General features: G+C 44.0%; 2 protein-coding genes across 12 annotated transcripts in view; one reads left to right on the forward strand and one right to left on the reverse strand.

Annotated features, from left to right (window-relative positions):
- On the reverse strand, window positions 1-13,637 carry PSME3IP1 (proteasome activator subunit 3 interacting protein 1). 6 transcript variants are annotated; one of them, XM_072043984.1, is made up of 8 exons: window positions 13,479-13,604; window positions 12,152-12,322; window positions 11,038-11,183; window positions 10,759-10,857; window positions 7,767-7,889; window positions 4,020-4,152; window positions 1,942-2,006; window positions 1-769 (listed from the first exon to the last, which is right to left on the reverse strand). In XM_072043984.1, the coding sequence occupies exons 3-8, from the start codon at window positions 11,165-11,167 to the stop codon at window positions 552-554; spliced, it is 768 nt and encodes a 255-aa protein (XP_071900085.1). In that variant the 5' UTR covers window positions 11,168-11,183; window positions 12,152-12,322; window positions 13,479-13,604; the 3' UTR covers window positions 1-551. The 6 variants fall into 6 exon arrangements, with proteins under 6 accessions (XP_071900085.1, XP_071900088.1, XP_071900086.1 ...); XM_072043987.1 differs by lacking the exon at window positions 12,152-12,322 and adding an exon at window positions 13,037-13,122 and having other exon boundaries at window positions 13,479-13,526; XM_072043985.1 differs by lacking the exon at window positions 12,152-12,322 and having other exon boundaries at window positions 13,485-13,637.
- Window positions 13,638-13,689: 52 nt separating this feature from the next.
- RSPRY1 (ring finger and SPRY domain containing 1) overlaps window positions 13,690-22,990 on the forward strand; it is a 34,729-nt gene continuing 25,428 nt past the window's right edge. For 2 of the 6 annotated variants that reach the window (XM_027465858.3, XM_027465855.3), the window contains exon 1: window positions 13,690-13,838. The gene's annotated coding sequence lies outside the window, so the exon portion shown is untranslated. Of the gene's footprint in view, window positions 13,873-13,913; window positions 14,396-22,990 lie in introns of those variants that run through there. The other 4 variants (XM_027465856.3, XM_072043981.1, XM_027465857.3 and 1 more) reach the window with 4 other exon arrangements.

Below are 22,990 nucleotides of genomic sequence, written 5' to 3' on the forward strand. Positions count from 1 at the left end.
TGCATTCAGAATGTCTTTAATCATGTAACACGAAAACTTCTTTACAGTGTCATGGCAATCTACACTTCACCATCTGCTTGATTTTTGTTCTGCCCCCATTTCTCAAATACAGAATAAAAATGACATTTTAAGAACAGAACACATGGCCGTTTCTACAAGACTTCAGTGCTTCAAGTGAGTATTTTTTTTTGCCTGTTAGTCTTGTATAAACCTCTTAGACCATCAGAATTCTTTCCTTCCGTAAGAATTTTAAAAGATAAGGCGCTCTCCTCCCTACTCCCAGACCTTAATTGCATTTCAAGGTGTGCCTTCTGGTTTAGGGTGGCAGCCTTTCTACCTCAGGCTCAGTATGAACCCCAGAAATGGAAAGTTGGGGAAGAAAAAAAAATATTTAACAAAAAATAAATTCAATGAGTTATTTTAGAAGTATCTGAATGTATTAAAGTTGCGAGGTTAGCTAGAAATATTATATCTGGGGCAGAAGGATGCATCAAGCATCCATCAGGGCTTTGGAAGATACTCTGCACTACATTACACACGGAGGGATTTTGTTATGGGCCATCAAAGAAACTGTTGCTACGAAAGACAGAAGAGACGATCTTTCCAGTGGAATTAATAGTGCCTTCGCTATCCGAGCTGGACTCCGAATCGCTGCTGCCCGAGTACGCGCCCAGGCCGGGCAGGATCCCAATGCAGACTGCTGCTGAGGGACAGTGGACCGTGGAGCCTCCCACTGAGCTGCTCCCCAGGGGAACACAGGACGGTTTTTCTGGAAGAGAGGTACCTCAGTCAAAAACAAGAGTGCAGAAAAAAAAAAAATATATATATATATATATATATATATATATATATATATATATTGTTTAATCAGCCCAGGAATTGCCGCATGCTATTACCACATCAGTGGATGATTGCAGGATTTAATTAAAGCGTAAGGCAGCTTTACACTGCACTAAAGCTATCCTGACAGGAAGGACTTGCTACCTCAGGAGATTTTTTTTTTTCATCATAGTTATGCCCAGCTCTACTCTGGCATTACATATTTTTATTCTAAAGTTGTCAGTTTGATGGTTGTCAAATGTCAAACCCACCAAATAAGAATAAATAGCTCTGCTTTGTGTAATTGATTTTTTTTTCTAATATAACAGCATAGTTGGGAAAAAGTTTCATTCCAGTGCTCTGCTAAGTCAATGTCTTCCATTTTCCACAGCTAATTAATTTTTTTCCAGTGTTCTGAAAGTTTACTGAACAGAAGGCGATTCAGGAAGTGCATTGGGTTGTCATTACACAACTGCAGCTCACCCTATTTGTGTCAGAGTACCTTGACAGCAAATCAATTGCAGCCCTGACAGCTAAGACTGAAATGCAACTTAATTTTTCTTCCTAGCTGCTCATAACTTTCTGAAATAAATTGGTTTTGGGACGGACAAGATCTGTTTGTAGCATGAGGAGTTAACAGTGGAGGTGTACAAATACACCAATTGCTGTGAAGAGGAAGGCAATGATCTGTTCTCCACACCTCTGGCTGATAGAGAAGCACTCGGCTTGTAATGCAGCTAAGGAGACTCCTACGAGTTTATCAGGTAAAACACTTTAAGGGTAAAATCAGTTCAGCATTAGAATAAACTGCCTAAGGAGGGTGCACAATCTCTGTCTGTGGAGATTTAAGAGCAGCTTAGACAGTCGCCTGTCAGAAATGGTTTATGCAGGGGACAGACCAGTAACCAGCAGAGGTTCCTTCCAGCCTTACTTTCTACAAAGGCTGTCAGTGCCTATAGTTACCATTTCTACTGCTTTAGGAGGTAACATGCCAACCAAAGTCTGTGCTGCCTGGCATAATGAAGGAGCAGAAAAGCAAATCCTCTATCAGATTTAACACTAAGTCAGTTGCTGTTCAGCTGAGAGGCAGACAGCTTCCCGACTGCAGAAACCAGAACGTACCTTGATTCTTTTCTTCATGATCAGTATCTAATTTCAACCTCTTCACGCTATTCCCACCATCTGAACTGTGGAAAAAATAAGAAATCGTCTTGTTCCTCATAAGCAATCACTTCATTACTGTGAAGTTAAAAGTCACATTTTCGCCTCAAACACTACAGTGAATTCCAGCAGGGTCCCCTGGCACCATCACCACTGCTAACTGCTGTGAACTGGGGCTCCCTGGGGAATAATGGCAGGATCCTGGAGTCAGCACCCACACTGCATGTACCCTCTGCTCACCCAGGAAATAGAAACACGCCTCTGGGAATCCAAGCCAGCCCTCTTTCCCAGTAACCAGAGCTAACTGCAGGACTCCTATGCAGAGGGAAAACCCTAGAGCAGATCAGGAATGACTACATGAGCTTTGACCACCCCACGTAACGAGGGTTGACAGTAGCAAGCGGACAATTACCACACTTGCAGGTCCAATGTCAGTGTACTTCCCCTTCCAGGGTTTCTTTCCCTCAGGCACGCAGAGACCCTGTTCTAAAACATCTAGAAATCTCACACCCAGTAAGCTTTTCAGCATTTCTCAGACATGTGCAGTGTCTGACCTAAAAGTATAAGGGGGACCCTTTTGGTTCCAAAGCAGTGCTTGGGGAAGGGAGCATTATTTGGGCTTCTGTCTCATCAGAGCTTCTGTAGCTCCTCCTTATCACTGCTCAGTTTCTCTTTCATCCTCTTGCACGTTCCTGACTCTAAGCCATCCATATAAACAAATGCTTCCCAGCTTCAGCTGTGATGAACTGAAGTGATGAAGTACCAGCATATTTGTATTGTATATGTATTAACTCTTTTCTGTCCCTGTCAGGACACGAAGTCCAGGTGAAAGGTCACTCTGTGCAGGGAGGTTTTATTAGTAAAAGTCCTGCGCAGGCAAACTACAAAACTCTGAGAGCAGATGTTGAATTCATGCTATGCCCGGTTTGGGCTAGTTTGCAACAGAAAATAAGACAGTAAAAATAGAAAGAAAGTCTGTGATGGCACTGACATGTCACAGCTAAGATGCTCTCTCCAAATAGATGCCATCTGCAGGCTTTAGATGTGCCATTAAGCACACACCATCTCCTTCCCTACATCCCACTGTGTTAAGCAATAGTAGTTACAACAAAAAAGCATTGTTGGCTGCTTTCTATCACTTAGGTTGTTTTGTTTTTGTTTTCCCCTCCCCCTAAAAAAGCCAAACTACCCAAACCCCCATAGACTTAGTGTAGAAGAGCTTAACTTCAGTTTTCACAGACACGCAAGCACTGCTGTACTGGTAGCTGAACATTACTCTGTAACTGAAGCTTCTAAAATAATCTCTCATTCTCTGGGACAGATTCAAAATCAATGCCTGAATTTCTAGATGTCAGATTTGTTTTAAGTACTAGATGATTCGTCCGGGAGAAATAAGTCTGGTCCCAGATGCCTAATTTTAACACAACCCATAGCACATCAGCAGCTGTGTTTGCAGGCTAAGATCAAAATAGCAAACAGATCACACAGCCAACTGCCGTTCCCTCTGGGAGGGAAAGGGTGCTGATGCATCAGTGCATGTCAGTGAGGAACACGGGAAGTTTGTCTGATGACCTTGGGATTAAATTGCTGCACAAAGTTCTTCTCTCACAATGTACATCCTCCCCACGCTGCTCCCAGCAATAACTAAGATAATAATTTTTCAACACAGATAACATAGGTTGATAAAATATGCAAGTCTGAGTCAAATTGCACGAGTGGGGTTAACACTGATATTTTCAAAGAGTTGTAAAACAGATTGCCTCTAGGAACCCATAGCAGGATTGCCCAAGCCTGGCAGTCTAGAATGAAGAGCCTACCCACTTGCTTTACACATGCTTATCTATTTGAATTGCCTCATGTTTCTCCAACAGTTTGTGAGAACCTATGGAAACAAGGCTGGTCTTTTCTTGTACCTCCCCCCTTTTTTCTTTAGGGCTAAGGTTCACACCTCATTCTCTGGAGGCAGTTTTGGCCTGCCTCCCTTTACACTGCTAACTAGGTTCCCATTCCTCATGCTTTTATAGAGGTGTGAAACTAACCTTCTGTGTTTCACAGCTCCTGCCAACAGCTTTGCCTGAGAGAATTTGTTCTTGTTTTCCACTGACTTCATGGGCAATTTCTTCTCAGCTTCCTTCTTTGGGTCCATACTGACTCCCACTTTGGTGAGAGTGCTGTGAATTAAGGGTTAAGGATCAACCAGGAAGGAAAGGAGAAAACAGACACTTTCTCCCTGACATACTTAGCCAGCACTGCTGACAGCAGCAACTGAAGTTCATTCACATCTCCTATCAAAAGCAAGTTATTTGTAATGTCATTTAGCTGGCACATTCGGTCAGGACAGAAGAGACTTCACCCTCTGTGTATCAATACCAGCTCTCCTCTCAAATACCCCCAGGCAGCAGATTAGGAGCTGCTGTTCAGGAGTCAGAAAGGTCAAACACACAACACATCCAGCATCGTAAATGTGCATTGCCCTGTCTTTTCCTGAAGGTCTTAGGAAAGAAACGAGGTCAGACTGGGCCAAAAACAAGTAAGAAAAAAGGGCAATCCAGTACTTCCCCCTTCAATCTGGATCAACCCATTTGTAATTCAAATTTGCTGCTCTGATCCCTAATCCTTAAAAAACACTAAATAGTAATACGTGGTCTCAGTTTCAATGCTCAAACCTCTCCTAGGCTGAACCCAGCAGACTTCAGCCTTCCAAAGCGAGACAGCTAAACTTTCTGTATCAGTATTTATCAAGATAACTTTTCAACCCATCTCTGTAAGAGTCACAAGGCTGCCAGTAACAGCAACCTCAAAAGGAAGGAGACAGATCTGATTACGGGTGCACGTGTTCAAACATTCACCCAAAAGACTGCACGTAGCAAAGGAAAGTTAAGCTAATTTAAAAGGGTATTTGTTTACACCATTAAATCTAGCTTTCCACCAGTTTATTCTCTGACTACAATTCCATCGACCAGCCAACATAACCACAAGCCCCGAGTTTCACAGGTGTGTCCCACCTACTGCACATAAATGCTGAATGGTGAAAGTTCTATTTATGGACCATATAGTTAAGGTCACAGCCCTTTCAACTCCCCCTCAACATCTGCAAATTAAAAATCAACGCCTTGTTTTGAAGTGGCACGCTCAAAGTCACCAAACACTTTTAGATTTTGCTTACTTGATTTTCCTAAGGATACAGCAGCAACCCAGACTGCTCCCTACCTCAACTAACCTAACTCTCCTCAGCCCAAACCAGACTGTTCCAACGCCTATCATGGCACAGGAGTGCCATCCTGTGGCTATCAGAAGCAATCTAAAAGTGCATTGTGTCAAAGAGTTTGATGTTGCAATACACGATTCCACACACCGCAGCTTTCAACTTCCACATTTAAGTTAATGACCATATTACAGTCTAATATTGCACCACAAAAGCCTGATTGACAAACCCAAAAACTTTTAAGAGAGAGAACTACAGGCTTTTCACTTCTATCCAGGATGCCATTCTCCTAATACTCCCGATCCACCAGAGACAGCACGTTTTAAGAGACTTTATAAGTACTGCTGTCATTAACGGATGCAACACTTTACCTAGCCAAGAAATGTCTCAGGAGAACTACATTAAAAATAAACAGCTCAATCAAATATCATCTGCATTTAAAAAAGCTGTCCTGCAATAAGGCCTGCTTCTTGGAGGGGATTTCTACACTCGGGATATAAGACAAGAAGATGCTGCTCTCAAACACTTCTTTGAACTGGCTTAAAATAATCAATCTTTAAATCTTTAAACAGTCAGACCAATGCTGAAAAGGCAGGGTAAGGAGCAAAATAAACCTAGTTATTCATATAAGAGGAAGCAAAATTGCTATGCATCCATGCACATGAACTTCTTATGCCTGAGAGTGCATTAAAGTATTCCAAGGCATGTTTAGCATTAAGATGTATGGTTTCATGATTGTCTGACCTTAAAAATGTAGGGGGAAACAGAAAGAAAAAAGCTCTGTGGTACAATATTGATGTAGGTTTTTACTATGGAGTTAATGCCTCTGGGTAGCTTAAATTGGATCTTTTACCAGGAAAATGACCATATAATCAAACCCATTGGGTTGACATTCCATTTACTAGTTTGGAGGAACTCCTGCACAGTGCCTAATGACCCAGCACATTTAGCAATGCCCACTGCATTCTGTCACCATGGTGATAAACCAGTAGTAAAAGTCTACACGTGCTCAACGCTGAAAAAACACCTTTTACATCTTGAAAGAATGCCACCAAAATTTTTAAACCCACACGCCATTTTGCAAGTTGCTCTGGAGGTGCTTGCAATATTATGTTTAAAAAAGTCAAAAGGAAGAAGTTAATGAATGGGAAAAACTCAGCTTCTCAGAAAATGAGGTGACTATAAAGCATCCTCTCTCTCTCCCTCCAGCCCATTAGCAACAAGTTCTACAATTTACAGCAAGACTTCGGATACAAAGCTGGCTGATTCTACTAAGACTGCAAAGATTGAGGTTCAGTATGCACGTACGTCTGGAAGAGGCCCTGCTCTGTAAATTCAGGGATCAGTGTACTATGTGGCTAATTCAAGACAACAGCAGATTCCTTCTGGGCTGGTATGGTTCACCCCTGGATGTATGTGACCTAACTAGAGCTGTCAGCTGCTTCCACAGCACGATCTTATACTGCACATCCCTGCATTAGCCAGACCCGCAAGCAACTGCCACAGAACCTAAATATATCCCATGAATACCCCATCAGCAGATCCAACAAGCCAAGGAAATATGCCAAGTCCATCAGCCAACTATGGCCTACTTCTGAAGTTAAAAAAAAAAAAAAGTAATTAAAATGCATCTGTATTGCCTTTTCATAAATGAATTTCTTTGTAGCATTGGTGCTACTTAGCTTTATTTGCTGAATATTTTGCTCACCTCAAAAATATGAGCTGTTTGTTCTTCTTTCAGTCTTCAAACTCTTTCATTTACACTAAAGAATCCTGGAGAACTTGCACTTCGTTCACTGATGACTGAAAGCAACAGCTTTCATTAGAAAGCAAAGGAACCATCACAGATGAGGTAAAACCTCATAAAACAGCATTGAGCTCAGCGCAGAGAGCAATCCTAAAATCATTCCCAATGTTCCCTGTTTGGCACTAATTAAAGAAAAAGCACCCTATACTGCTCTCTAGCATGTCTTTGTGAGGAGCTGGCACTTAACAACAAAATGGAACTGGCCTGTTCTTAGTACTGCCTAACATCTGTATTTCCCAGAGCAGCTGAACCTCCATGGCCACTGCCTTCCCTGAAGAAAGTCAGTGAATCCACACGGCTGGTTCACTTTCATTTAATTTCTCATCCTGCAGCTCCCAGCAAGGGAAAACAAAGCTAATACTTCAAGAAGAATAACAGAAAGAGCAACTAAAATGTTATTTCAAACAGGTACATTAAAAACAGCCAATATGCAGTTGGCTGCAAGACAAGAATACTTATGGGAAAAAAGCAAAAGATGAGAAGCAGTAGGCTTTCTGCCTTTATGTTCTTCTCTTTTTAGCTATGGTATCAGTAAGAAAAAAAAAGTCAACGGGGAGGGAGAGAGTGGGAAAAGTGTTGAAGACAGAGAGTGGGAATCAAACATTACTGCGGGAGATCCAAGCTACAATAAAAACATTCAACTTTAAAAGGCTATCATTGCTCATGTTCTGTAAAGCAGCTGTATTTATATACAGAATGTGAATGACAGACCAAAACTACAGCCCAGACTCTTAACCCCCTATATATAGCTGCCAGCTATATTAGCAAAGGATATTCTGTATTCATTTAGTTCTTTCATCTCTTCTTCTCTTCGTTGCTTTTCTATTAGCTCTTGCTGCCGAGAAACCTCATCAAGGAAATTTGTCTCATCTTCATCTAAGCCTCTTACCATATTTTCTGAAAAAAGGAAGAGAATGCATATTAATAAACTCAAGCCATCCGGGAAGCAGCCGTTCACCTTGCATCACTTTGCCATTCTTTTAGGACAATTTTAATCTGGCAATTTCAAACTGCGCTGTGAAATTTACCAGCCGCACCCTGCAGATGATATTTCTAATATTGTGCAAAATATTCTGCCTCAGCAAAGTCACTGGGAATGCAGGGAGTAGAGTCCTGGGTGACTGAGTGAGGTGTGTGCTCTAGCACTTGCACTGTCTTGCCAAGTAATGGGTACAAGCCAGACCCCACAAAGGACAAACTACCTGCTGCCTTCTCTAATCATGGAGTACAAATACTTTATGGTTAAAGATACTGGATGCTAACAAGCCCAAACTCTTAAACACTTCTACAAGAAAAACCACAACAGACTAACACAGTTCAGCCACAACACTATTACTACAGAGAATAGTAAGGCAAAATGTGTAAGAGCAGTATAATACTATTAAACTTGCTGATACAATTTAGGAAAATTGATGGAGTTTTCACAAAAGCAGCCTTTTCTTAATGCTGAAATGTTATTTGGAATAAGTTACATGAAACAAATAATAACCACATAAAGTAATGATATAATTCTTGTTTTGGTTTCAGACATGAAGTTTTAGGCTGTCTCCTTAGAGTCTGTTCTTAACCCAGTAATTGGAAAAAACACATTACTTCTTCCCCAAAATCTCACCTCCAAATAAGATGTACATTTGCTTAAAGCGAACAATTATTTACTTAACTGATGTTGATGCCTATTACAAACAAATAAATAGACACCAGGCAATTCTTATCTTCCTATTAAAATTGAATTCTCTCTAAACATGCTACCCTACTTTAAGTAAATGCTACTGCAGCAGGAAGGTCTTTCACTTTGATCTGCAAATGCTCAACATCTCCCCCATCAAAATGATTTATTTAGAGAGGTAGTAAAAATTACTTGTTAGAAAGACCAAGTCTTGCTGCTTGTAGTCAGTCTGAGAAAACCCAAACCCAAACACCACCTTGTATTAAATTTCATAAGAGGATTGTTAGGCCTTTACATGAGGCAGATATGAGGAAACATATCATTACTTGAGGAAACAATTAATTTAGACATGCCTAGGCTGGTAGCAGTCAGATTTCTGGTAGACAATTAGACAAGAATTGCTTAGTCACATCACCAAAAATGGCCTGGATCAAACGTTACTGAAATAAAATCTAAACTCTCCATTTGAAAAAATTCTGTGGGTACAGTTGAAGACTTTAATGCAGTGATGCTCCTACCCATACTTTCCATTTTTCACCACTAAAAACTACAAAAGAAAATTAAGAGACAGGAAATGGCTTCCATTTATCATTATTTTGGTTACCATCAGTGTTCAAAAAGAAAAATTTTTAAATAGCTTTCCAGAGGATACTCCTATTATTTTTCATTTAAAAGACTAAAAAATGTAAAGATGAACATTGGAAGACATTCTTTCAATACTGAATAACCTAGCAAAGAGAACTGCTAGTATGCATCCCTGGATTTTATCTACACAAAAGGATTAAAGTTTGTGTTTAAACAAACACAAGTATTAGTATTAAGGTGCTTCTCTCCTATGTTGCGTCATCAGTTCTGACTGATGAGAATGCAGGAATGTACAACTTCTTCCCTACTCCACTAGAATTCCTACAGATATAGAAAATATTTATGAATGTTTTATGGCAAAATCAGAGACAAATCTTGTCACAAATGGCCAAATTGGTTTGAACTCTGATGAGGTAAACAAGTGATCCATAATGCACCCATCACTGATCTTTAGGTAGCTCTTCCCATTTATTTTCTCCCAAAGAAATTTGGATTCTGAGGTGGTTCCAAAAGCATCTGCTACAACACTGGCAAGGCTGTTACAGTAATTAGTAACGCACTTTACAGCATCTGCGGCACCAGGGAGCGTTACCTCGCAGGACTCAAACATTTTGCCATCGCTAGAGGTTAAGCATAGTTTTGCTGCATCCCAAACACATAATTTCTAGACAGAATCCAGTCCTGCAAAATGGAGCTTAAAAAATGCAATAGCTTGAGAGTAAGGATTCCAGCTAAAGAACCAGAATTGATCAGAACCCACCTTAAAATGGAGTCCCACAGTATCATCCTCATTTCTCTTTAGATAAAGCCAATAGCTCCCTTTTTCCCCAAATGGTTGACTAATAATTTTCTAGTTCTCATTACCATCTTTGTATTCATCAGCACATATACAGGTGATATAAAGCAAAGGATTTTTCTGTAAAACTAGAAATTCAAACATCAGTAGAAATTAGGTTTTCATTTCACTAGAAGTTCAATATCTACTTTTTGAAGAATCAACTCCTGTATGTTTACATCTTCCAAACACTAATCTTGAGCCTCAAATCACTCAGTAAACTTTGAGTCACCTAATCATGGCTGGGAAATGTAACACCTGTTGCAACAGATTATTTTTTTTTAATTGATTCAAATAGGATGGTCTTTTGTTAAAGCATGAGTTCAAGTCACAAAACCACATTGCATTGCCACTTTTCCATGAATTGGTACCAGAGCTTTTTTGTTTTCTTTTGGTTTACATGCAAAATAAGCCTCATATTCCAGACATTACAGGAATGTAGCTTAAAAAAGGCAACCGACTTTTGAGTTTCACATGTGTGCAGTGCCATCTTGGTGCACAGAACAATATGTTACCTGCAGGAGTATCTACCATCTTTGAGTACTTTCCTCAAATCTCAGTTTCCCTCTCAGAGAGGAAAAAGACACGCAGACATGTCCCTTAGATGCTGTATAGAGCTGCTGCACACAGAACGTGCAGTGAGCTGGGTTTTGTTCAAAGTAATAAACGGTGGTGCTTACTGAATTTAAACTGCTCCTCAAACTCCTGCTGCTTCTTTTCTCTCTGTTCCTGAAGTCTTTCATACAATGAACGTGGGTCATATGCCTCCTCTGGGCATTCTGTAAGGAAGAAGCAAATCAGGAAATTAGGCGATGTGTAAAAAAACAACAGCTCTTAGTTTCTTCATGTGAAAACCTTTAGAACTTGTACAATGCAAGCTACTACTTTTACTTCTGTTCTCCGTGTAAGTGAAACGTTCTCTGATCTCTTTCCTTCAGTTATTAAAATCTATCCGATACCTTCCGGATCTTCAGGTTTTCGGACCTTTTCCCATTCCTCTTGCCTTCTCTTTCGCCGTTCCTCTAGCTCCGCTTCAGATACAAACCTCTTGTTAATCACAAGGTCAGCAGTCCCATCTCCCCCATCCATTGTGGAACAGCCTGTCCTAAAAACACAACACGACATTAGGACACCCCCTGAAAAGAGACCCGCTACACTCAGAAGGATCTTTGCAAGAGAAAACAGGTGGAGGCTAGAAACCAAACACGGAGAGCACTTGATACTGATTGGTAACGAACATTCCTCAGCTGCACATCTGCTGCAGGGGCTTTTTGGAAGCAGGGACATGAACAGTATACCACAATGTAAAGCAGATATTACTACCACATTCTTACACCATAGTCCAAAGTCTCAGAGGCACACTTTATAGACAAATAAAATTAGAGGATGAATAAAACTGCAGCTGGCTGAAGACAGTAAGTGCCGACTGAGATAAGCACTAACTGCATGAGTGATAGCACCTAAGGCTGATGGCATCACCTATTACTCCTTCTTTACTCTTTCTGCTAATTACATCTTTCCTGTTAGTTGTCTGCCTCAGGCCACCTTTCCAGAAGTCCTATTTCAATGTAATTTTCCCCACACCGCCTTGGATTTACCTTGTTTAAAAAATAAATTTACAGAAACCCACATCCCCACTCCTTTAATTTCAGTTCTTATACCCCTCTACTCCAAGGAAAGGATACGACATTTGTTACATGAATTCCTTTCACTCATCCCGTGAAAACTTGAGAACGCTTGCCTATTTTCAAGGAATTCAATACATGAACATATTTCACATTTCTAAGAGCTTAACAGTGAGACTTCAGCAATTACCAACTAAACTTCCTGATCTTCAAAAGCACCCTGCAGCTCTGCATCACACAGACTGTGCACATCATCCCTGAAGAGCATGTGGACGTGCCCCAGTCCAAGCCCATCCCAGGCACGGCTGCAGGCACCCTCCCGTGCTCCGACAGCTCACCAGCAGAATGCAGGCAGTGCAGAAAACAAATTTGTGAAGCAGGGTCCCTGGAGCCAGACCTGCCCACACTGCACTGGGGGAGCTAGCAGGGAGCAGGGGGTGAGACCAACCTGTGTCAGGTCTACGGTGCTCAACAGGTGAGGGAGGGAATGCCCTTGGGCTAAAATGCGGCTGGGATTAGAAATCCGGACAGACTCTTCACATGCTGCACCCCCTCCTTTGCTTTGAGCTCCTGATACCCAAGGACTAGGCCCAGGGTGGAGATGCACCAAGGAATCAGCCTAGGAAGGAAACACGAGGTCTTAAGATCCACAACCCCAGGATGAAGTAAGGCCAAGCTGCTTGTGCTACTCAAGTGGCTCCCGACGAGATTTGTTTTGGCAGCTCCATGCTAAAAACTAGAGGAGGAACAAAACTTGTTTCTTACATCACGCCCCTATACGCAAGCACAATATAAACACAGTACCAATAGCTATTCAGCCAAAGCCATGCTAACACCGCAGTTACTGTCCAGTTCCTTCATATTTCCTTGATGTAACTTCAACAAGTACCTCAGGACTACAGATAATTGCCCCCCGCACTGCTAATTACTGTCCATTTCGGACCTCACCCTGCTTGCATTTCAGCGCTGGAAGAGAACCCAGTCCATTTATTCTTCCAGGAAGGGCGGGATGCAGTAACTCAAATAACAGAAGGAACCAGTTTACCGCCCATCTTCCACACCACAACAAACCCACTCCAGCAGAAAGCAGTCCTGAAATTCTCACGAAAACTGACACTTCTGTGGGGTATTGCTTGCAATACAAACAAAAAATTGAGATCTCAGAAAGCCAGGTCGGAGCACCGTACAAATACTTGTTAGATGCATGATGCATTTTTAAGGTGGGAATTATCAAAAGGAGACAAAAAAGGATTTTCTTTTAAGAAGTGGGGCAAGGAAGGACTGACCACGGGGTGGTGATTTGCCTTTTTTTTTCCGAGTATCTGACAAATACCTGCTACTAAGATGGGTCCAGCTTCCAGAACACACAGAACACCTGCTCTTAGAGCGTCATTTCTGACAGTGGCTGGAACTGGAAACCTTTGGAGAAGGTGAAGGTTGGATCTCCCTCCTGAACACAGGCCCTCAGCACAAGGCTTCAAACACCGCACAAACAAGGCAGCCCGCATCCCCACTCACCCCACCTCACCCTGCCCGTTTGGACAGGAACCCAAACGCCCTGACAGAGCGGTGACAGCGCCAGAGAAACGAAGCGCAGCAGCCCCCCGCCGCCCCGGCCCCGCGCCGCCAGCCCCGGGCAGCGCCTCACACGGCCCGAGCCTGCTCCCACCCCCGGGGCCTGCTCCCGGGACCGCCCCTCAGCGGCCCCGCGCCCCGTTCCCGGCCCTCCCCCCCCGTTCCCGTTCCCATTCCCGCTTCCGCCCCCGTTCCCGTACCCGTGCCCGTGCCCGGGCCCCGTCAGAGCGAGCGGCGCGGCCGAGCCCCGAGCGGCGCCATGCAGCAGGCCCAGCCCCCCCCCCGGCCCCGAGGCCCCGCCCCTTCCGCCCCCAGCGGCGGCCAATCAGGGGAGCGCTTCCTGAGGCAGAGGGGAGGGAGGGGGGCGCGGGTGACGTCACACGGGGGCGGGGCGGGGGCCGGTTGCTAGGGAACGGCGGGGGGCGGGGCCTCGGGGCGGGGCGGGGCGGGGCGGGGGGGGCGGGGCAGCCTCCATCTTAGCGCGCGCCGCCGCGGCACAAAGGGAGCGGCGCCGCCTGCACGGGGCCCTGCGGCGGGCACGGTGCGGACGGCGGCTACGGGTGGGCACCGCACGCCATTACCGGGGGCTGTCCCGTAAGGGCTGGGCCGGGCCGGGTGGGGGGAGGCCGATACCGCGAGGCTGGCACCGGGAGGGCGCTGCCCCGTCGGTTCCCGCTTGGGGAAGGGCACCTCGGGGCGGGACGGGCTGCCCGGCCATAACGGGAGGAGGTGGTGGTTTTGGGGGGGGTGCTCGGTAGGGCCGGGCCCGGTTGTGGGCTCCCCGGTTGCGGGAGCCCCGCCCCGAGGCCCCGCCGGTGGCCGGCAGGAAGCGACGGGAACGCCCGTGCCGGTGGCGTGAGGCCGCGGAGCCCAGAGCCCCGCACCGGCACCGCGGGGGGAAACCCGGGGCCCCTCCGGTACAGCCCCGGGGGGCAGCGGCTGGGCTGTGGCCGTGGCTCGGTGCCCGGCGCTGCCCGTTACCCGGCCCCGTGCAGCCGTTCCGCCGGTAATCCCCGTTGTGCCCCGCTGGTTCCTGTCCCGCCCGCCTTCGTTTTCAGCCCTTTTGCAGCTGCTCTGCCTCCCATCTTCATGCCCGTAGGTGCGGTGCCCCTGCCAGGTAGGTTCCTCCCCGGTGTTGGTGTCTGGTCTTCCCGTTCTGGTGTCACCAAGCCTCGCTCTCAGCGGCCACCCCAGCCCCATCGTTATCTGGGCGCTCAGTGGGGTCCCTCAGCATCTCCCCCAGGGGCTCTGGGCTGTGGGAAGCACAAGGCGTAAGAGCTGCCTTCTTCTGAATGTCTCTAGCCTTCCAGACACCTCACTGCTTTCTGAATGTTGATTTATTTTTTCCTTTTATGTTCATGTCAGCATTTGTTACCCTTGATACAGGAGGCTTTTTTCCGCTCTGCAATGGTTTTGTCTTAGGTCTTTAACTTCTGCCTGTCCTCTGCCAGCAGTGCTGTTTTCCATTATTTTTTTTCTTATGCCGATCCTCAGTTCAGTTCTACTTTACTCATCGTTTTCTACATACCCATCCTGATCAGTGCCCTGACACTACTGTCACATGAAGACCCACGTATGTTTGTCTCAGTAGTTATTCTCACCACCACCAAGTAATCTGAAATACCCTCTCAGCTTTTTGTCTACTGTTGGGCACGTGTCCTTGGCTGTGAAGTTTGTGAGGACCATGCGTTCTCAAAACTTGCCGATCATTTTTCAGAATTTAGGATGCTGTTAAGTGTTTGTTTTTTTTAGGTTCATCCAAAGGCAAATAATTGATCTGTTCTTTGCTCTGATCTATATCTGGCCTCTTCTTCTATGAGTGGTTTTGCATATGGCTTTGTTCTTGTCTGCTGAAGCACACTCAGCAAGAGTTCCTCTGTCCTGATGGCACCTGGGTGTCTGTTCCCTCCTTTAGGTAATTTCTGTTATTGCTTTGTACCTCAGTCAGTTATCTGTTCTGATGTACAAGTCCAACTGAATAGGTTGTGTGTTTGTCCTGGTATCTCTCTGTGTGTGCAGCACAGATGGAGCTATATGATTGCTGCTCGCTGTCTCTCCTTCTCATCTAAACAGTCTCCTGAGATTCCTGCTAATTTCAATTTCAGCATCTGCTTACCATTACTTGTATAGGAAGCTCCTCCAGGATATTTTAATGCAATGTTTTGGATCATGCATGATGTTTCTGATGATTCTTGCCATTCCTGATTTGTTTTTCTAGCTCAGTTTCAGTTTCTTATGTACTCTTACATTGCTAATCTCTAACTTATCTGTTCTACATGCCTTGCTTATCTTCAGGTATGATCTTTTGTGTGTTTCTGGGCTGTATGGATTCATTGATTTATGTCAAGTCTTTCAGTTTCTGTTTTGCTTACCTTCAGCTCTATAGCGTGGTGTTCAAGTGCAACACTTCCCGTTAACTGCTTCAGTATTCTGCTCTCTGGCCTCAAAACAGAGCAGCTGGTCAGTGGCCTTTAAACTCACTGTTGTGATGTTCTATGTTTTTCTAAAAGGGAAAGTTAAGAAGGGAGATGATGTTCATAACTCTTCCATAACTGCTGGCAGTCTGTCACGGTACGTTTTCAGTATTTTCACATCAGAGGTCTTGGCTCTCAGCACATTTCACTTGCTGTGAGCCTCACGGGTGGACTGACAGATGACTCCTGGAATTCTGATTCCCACCTACATCTCTCATTGACATCTCTAAATTCTGCCCATCAGGCAATATAGACATACATTTTCCTCAAGCTTTTTGCTTGTTTGTTAAAAAGTAAGGGGTAAAAGGAAATACTTAGCAATTTAACCAGTTAGTGATGAGCATGGTAGTCTGCCATGGGACGCTTACTGACTTTTTTACTCTTTGTTTACTATAGGCTACTTCATTTAAGCTTCCTTTCACATTAGTACCTCCCATATAGCTGATAATGTGTCATGTATTATGAAACCTCTCCTATGGGCATTCCAGATATTTGGTGATACCATCATAAGGTGGAGATCTTGGTGTACGCTGCTGGGTTTTCTTCTCTGCACAGAGGCAGCAAATTAAAATACCATCACCTTATAGTAATTGAAGACAAGCTAATAAGAAAGCTTGTTGTGTTTTGCTCCACTGCCAATCTGTTGAGTTCAGCATTTTCAAGCTGTTTCAGTTTTGTTTATCTCCTGAGCATATGATTGCACGGACTTTGAATTCATTCTTTTCAAAGCAGGGCAGGCGCATGCGCTGCCCTGAGCCTTGCTGTCTTCCAAGTATGACACGAGGATTCCGTTGTGTCATTTTGTGCCTTGCATTTCCCCATGTCCTGACAATATACTTTGTTTTCCCTTCTAGGTTTATATGCAGTGACTATAAAGTTAGTATGTCCTGTCAGCAGCTTTGCCAGCATGATTTTTATTTCCTTTTCTATTCTTCCTCATGTCCTTGAGGTTTAATACAAGTCAGATGTTGACATATGACTCACAGGCTTTGTGACTGACCAGTGCAGTGCCTACAGTGATCTGCTGCTGTGATCTACCGTTAGTGTGGCCCAACTTGTGCTCTTGAAGTTTTTTTCAACTCTGCTATGGGATCTCTGTGTACTTGATGTGTCATTTTGCCCATTCAGTAGGCGTACTTGTGTGCTCAAATTCTGAGGTGAGATCCCACCCATCAGTCACTTAACTGGTGTGTGGTCACTGATCACAGTGACTTGCGGAACCCCCATCAGTGACAACACATCTGTCCTCTTCCTGCTTCTTCAAGGGGAGAGATGTATCAGTAGTTTCTAAGTATGCCCAACTCTTGGAATTGCAGGTTTTTTTTTCTTCCCTTCTAAGACTTCTTGGCTATAGGAGGTACTTCACTTCTGCTTTAAGTTTCTGAATATCTTGGTGTCATACTTAACATGAAGAGAAGGACCAGGGTTGGGGATGTTTTAAGATGAAGTGAATTTTTGGACTGTTTTAGTGCATGTGCACAGACTGCTTGGAAATGGTTTGAGTCCTCAGCTAGAAGACAGCCTGAACAGATCAGAAGGTTGTGGCACTGGTGCACATCTGCCTTCCTGTGGGCAGTGGGACATGCAAGATGGCTTGGAAAAGAAAATCCAGCAAATACCTTGATGCTTCCTTTTTTTTCTTTCTAAAATTGAAGGTGCCTGATGTGAAGAAAGCCCAGACTTCTTCACTGCTTTTAAAAATAAAGCTAATCTAATAATAAATGAGAAATGATGCATGTTTGCTCTCTGAGAAACTCTGGTCAGTGTATCAGTACTGCAGCAAAGGGCTTAAAGGAAAAGATGAGATGAAGTTGAACAACAAAAAAATTTCTCTCATGTTTAGAGGACTACCCCTAGATACATTTGGTGAAATAGTAGTTTTGATAGTTGCACTTCAGAGAAGTAAAGTTTAAGGATCTGAAATTCTTCAAGAAGTTACCAAAGAGAAGCACCAGATGACTGACTCCTGATACCATTAAAGGCTTTTTGGAAAGCTTCTTAAATTGTTTTTCAGTCTTCTGCCTACTTGATGTGCAACTGTAATGAAATAAAACAGGCATGTTTTTTCTTAAACCACTCGTAGTCTGCCTTGTGCAACATGTGGGTTAGGAAGAGGGCCAGGTACGTGTACCTGAGCGGCTCTGCTGCTGAGCTGTCCATCCCCTTCCTCCTCTTGGCCATGGGAGCTCTTAAACCCCTTGTCCAACTTCCTCCAAGTTTGCTTATGGAGATACACAGATGTGGGACTTAAAATACTGTGTGTTTTGTTGCAGGGGAAGGCTGCTGGACAGAGGGATGTGTCCCTGTTAATCCTTCCAGCTGTGGGTGAGCTGTTACCTGCAGGGTCTGGTCAGGAGCTCGGTGGTGGGAGGAGGTCCATGAGGCCTGGTGCCTGCTGCTCACATACGTGCTCATCATGTGTGATCACCTGCCCAGCAGCAGCATCTCTCCTGCACCACATTTGTACAGCAGACTTGTAACAAGGAAGAACCTAAGTATGGAGAGAAATCCAGCTGGGGAGAAATTAAACTGTGTTCATGTATGGTTTTCTGTTTTTCTCTTGAATGGGTCAGATGAGGGGTTCAAGTAACCTTTCTAGAGCTGTGCATCAAGTCCTACTACAGTCCAGGACTACTACAGTCCTGCAGGCTGTAGCAGTCCTGGATCAAGAATGAAGCTTTCTGTGAGTGCCTTCAAGGCAAGCTTGCTACCCTAGTGACCTATGTGTTACATCTGACTCAACAGCTGTCATTGCATCAGCTTACAGGAGGAGACGGTCAGAAGGACATCTTCATCTGTCCCTGGGCAGTCCAGAGCTCAGAGCAGCTCACAACTGCCCGTGTGTTGTGGCTGGCCAGGAAGGCTGTTAATCTGGCTTTCAGCTGCCATTGCTCAAAGATTAGTTCATCCTCCACTTCTTGAGTTAACAAGAAGTGAAAGTTTCTTCGTCCTGTTTCTTGCCATGTTGCTATTTTTTTGTTTGTGATGATAACCATTGTCATAAAGTGACAAATGTGGTGGTGAGGCTGCGAATAGGAGGCTCTAGACACTGTCTGCTCTGCGCTTTGCTCTCAGAGGCAGTTGTCAGCCGACAAATGCAAGCTTCCAACTGAGGCATCGCTGAATTTTTCAGCAATGTTATCAAAATTTCTCACACATCCTGTACTTCTGTGTGTTTTATGCATTCATAACAGCTTAGTCATACCAGCTAGCTGGGCTCTTTTCTATGGTCTAGAGCAGGAGACTCTCCTGCCTTGTACGTGCTGGTACCTAATCTTTCTCTGAAAACAAGCCCCAGTTTTGTCTGTTTCCCGCATTTTGTTTCTCCTAAGATTAGCTTACAGACGAGAAACAGTGCAACACTGGGATTTCACCATTTTGGCTCAATTGCACAAAGTTGGTGGTTTGACAAGAACCTGACCCTGCTTTCATCAGTCCATGCCTGTAGCATCTTTCTGTAGCCAGCAGTGTGTTTACTCGGCTGGCGCTGCGCTGGCATAGCCCTGGATTTAATTCCCATGGCAGGGCTACTCTGTGTGACTGTTTGAACGCTCAGTCTCTTGCTCTGTGCCTCGGAATCCTCTCAGTCTTTGTTCATGTATGAGGTGCTTTAAATACTTATCTTTGTAGTCGACCACAATGAACCAATCTCTCCACAATTTCAGAATACTTCTATTGATAACATTTCTGACTCTGAATAATACAGGTAAACCATTAACCTGGTATGAATTACTAAATTTACCTGAAAAAGCTTAAATAAAACTTGGCATTTTTGCTGTGTTCTTCCACAATCCTATACCTCTGCTTGGTACTCAAAATGTTTGTGCTTTCCTTCCAACACTGTCTGTTCTGGAATTTCTTAGTGGCTTCTGACTTGTTTTTTTCCTCCCTCAACATTTAGCAAAGATCTTTATTGTTGATATCTGGAGCTTTAAGAGCAGCAAGGAAGATCAACCTGAATTAACTGAAACCTCTGAATGAATGCCCATACCAAACCTAAATGGTATAGCTAATCCACTTCAAATAAAACTGATCAGCTACTCTGTTGTGCTCGTGTGTTTTCAGCTTGCAGGACTAGTGCTGCCTGGCCTCCACAGGGCACTAGACTTATCTTCCAGCCACTTTGGAGCAGTGCATTACACTCTGCTCCTCGGGCACTGCTGTGCCTGTACTGCTCTGCCACGTCAGCCTGCTGGAGGCAACCTTGTCAAACACCCTGGAGCTTTCAGATACTACAGCCTTTTTAAGATTGGTATCTCAGAAGTGCATTCATCTGCCTCAAAGCATGAGAGCAGGACCTTTCCTTCTTTCCTTGTATCTTTGTTTGAAATGAAAAATCACGACCCCTGGGAGGAGAAGAACCTGGAAGTCATGTTCTGTGTTATTGATGCTTGTGCTGGAGAGCATTTAGAAATTCAAAGTGTTAAAGCAAAATTAGCCTTTTCTAAAGGCCTAGGAACAATTCCATCTAAATGACCATGAGATGAGAAATTTAGACCCCTGAGATGTGCAAGCTAGGAGGTGATAATGACTTTGGTTTGTTTCAGACGGTGCTGCAGTAAAGCACTGTGATGTCTGGCGGCCCTGGGTGCTGCTCTGTCCCTGAGTCCCTGCTTTGGAGGTGCTGATTTAAGAGAGAAAGTGAAACTGGTTTAAAATCCACGTCATAACTTTAGTGTTTCTGTACCAGCTTGAAAACAGATTTAAAGGAAGGAAAAAAAAGTCCAGTGTACAGAGGACTTTAAAACATGACCCTGATAGCAAACCTACAGGGAAAAAAACAACTGCTAGAATCTGTCTTCTTTCTCCTTTGGCTGTTACCACAACAAGTCCAATGAGAGATCAGATTCTCAAGAACAGGGTGTTTCTTACAAAACTGGAGTTGCAGGGTTAAAGCCCAAATTTTTGCGTAAGCCCTGTGCAGCCCCACAGCAGTTGACAAGCACTTGGGTAAGAGCTGGCAAGTTGGAGAAGTGAGCTTTCCTCTTCTGTGGAACAGGGGCATTCAAGGTCAGTTTGCTTTTGGTTTGGGGTGCTTTTACTACGACTACTAAGAAACCAAGTAACTGCATCAATGGCTTTGTACTGCAAATGGTGACACATTGGGTGCCAGTAAATGCTGTTTCCCATAGCATTATCCTCTGGGATATTTTTAAAGAAAATAATTGTGTTAGGGTTTGCAGGTGGATTCTACAAGGTGATGTTCAGAAGAATCAACACAGAATTTACTTGTTCCTCCTGAATCCTGCAGTCCAGTTCTGCATCTGCTTGGTCACTGTGCTGTACACTAAGTAGCTTCTGCTCTTCAGTTGCTAAAGTCTTTCAGCTGGGAGGTTTACTTCTTACCTCAATGTGATCTCCTGAGAAAATCTCAATTTCACATTACAATTGTATTTAATTTGCTGGGAATTCTTGTTGTTTTTCTTACCTACCCTAATCATTTCAAAGCTGTCACCTTCTCCATGTTATTAACTTATATTTGCAAACAGGACTTCCCTCTTATTCTGAGTTACAGCAGTTCAGAGCTGTGTCTCCTCTTGTAGCTTGAACTCTTTCATCCAACTGGCATCACAAATGTTTCAATCTCTTCCTTTTTAGGAGCATCATTTCTTGGGAAAAAAAAAATGCTGAGGGAATATTTCTAATTAATTTATCTCCATAATAGGAAATTGCTGCCTAAAACTTAGTTTAGCTCTTGAAAAGCTATCAGCTTTACTGTATCACTTACTGATGGAGCATCTGCATTATGCTGCTCTTAAAAGAAGAAAACACTGCTCTCACTTGTCATAGTGGCAGGAGCTGGAGAAGTGGTTCTAGTAGCTGAAACAGTCCTTACTCATTTGTGTATGAAGTTTTTTTTTTTGTTTTCTTGGCAATGTGCTCCATTTCATGGAAAGGAGAGGCTTTTTTTCCATCATGAGGCACTATTATGGTTGGCCGTAACTGAATATTTCAGGGGATGAATCACTGATGCTTGGGTTGTGTATTACAGAGACAATGAGACTGATGCCACCTCCAGCTGCCTTATGCATGGGTGTGCTCCATCAGATGATCAAGAGGATGCCTCTTGGGGTGGGCTTACCACTGGTGCCACCAGGCACATGTAGATCCACTCAAATAGTATTCAGTTCAATAGCTTTTGTTTTCTTTGGTTGTTTTTTTTTTTCCCCATTGGACTTCCAGAGCTGTGACAGGCTGGTCAGTTTGCACAGCTTGTTGCTCCTTGTGCCTCCAGGCATGTTTCTGCCAGTCTGGAGGGTGGCTGCTGTAAGGGAATCAGTCCCAAAGGCTGGTGGGGATGAGCAGGGGCCCAGAAAGCTGCTGTGGGCTTCAGCTGTGCCCAGTGGCTGCTTTGATCCCACTCAGGTGGTCAAATGGCATCTGAGTGGCTTGCTTAGGGCAGGAGGCTGTTGTCTTCTGGCTGAACCTCCAAGCAAGCCTGGGTGGCAGAGATGTGGGCTGCCACGTGTGATTATGCTGGTGAGAGAAATTTCAGTGCTAGTTTCTGATAGAGCAAAAAAATACGTCTTTGATTATGTGTTTGGCAACTTAGTAGTCCTGCATCCCAAAATAACAAGTGATGGTCAACATTCAGAGTGGATGTGGAGAGCTTGCCCTCTTCATACTATAGCTCGATCACTGCTGGTATTTTCATGCACAGTTGCTTCATCTGAACACTTTCAGTTCTAGTTTGACTTGCACAAGCTGTTTCAGAAAATGGCATTCCCATGACGTCGGGGTAGCTCGGACAAGAGGCAACAGGTTTCTGTTCCTGTGCCTTCCCGGGAGTCTCGTTCTGGTTCTTGTGCTGTTGCTGAGGTGGATCTTAGCTGTTAGCTCACAATGGTTTTGGTTTAAAGAGTGGTTTGATTTCATCACAGCATTATAATGGAACGTGGCTACATCTTAACACCTGTTGCACAGACTCTTAGCCGTGTAACTACTGAAAAAAGAATATAAATGGCTTAAGAGACATTGATTCTCTTCCTTTGCTGTGTTTTGACAGGAAAACAAACATGCAGTCTTTTGTCTAAGGAGACTGAGCTGCTGACACTGGGGCGAGTACTCTAGGAGAGAGCCTGTTTATCTCTAATCCCATGCTCGTACCCATGTTTCCCCTCCATGTATTTCCTAAGGTTAGGTTTGAAGTTAAATTTTCAGTCTTCCAAATTTTTGTGTATATATGAGTAGATTTTTACCTCTCATTGAAAAACATAATATATTTCATCATTTGAGAT

This window comes from Anas platyrhynchos, chromosome 12 (assembly GCF_047663525.1).
Source record: "Anas platyrhynchos isolate ZD024472 breed Pekin duck chromosome 12, IASCAAS_PekinDuck_T2T, whole genome shotgun sequence".
Classification (NCBI taxonomy): Eukaryota; Metazoa; Chordata; class Aves; order Anseriformes; family Anatidae; genus Anas; species Anas platyrhynchos.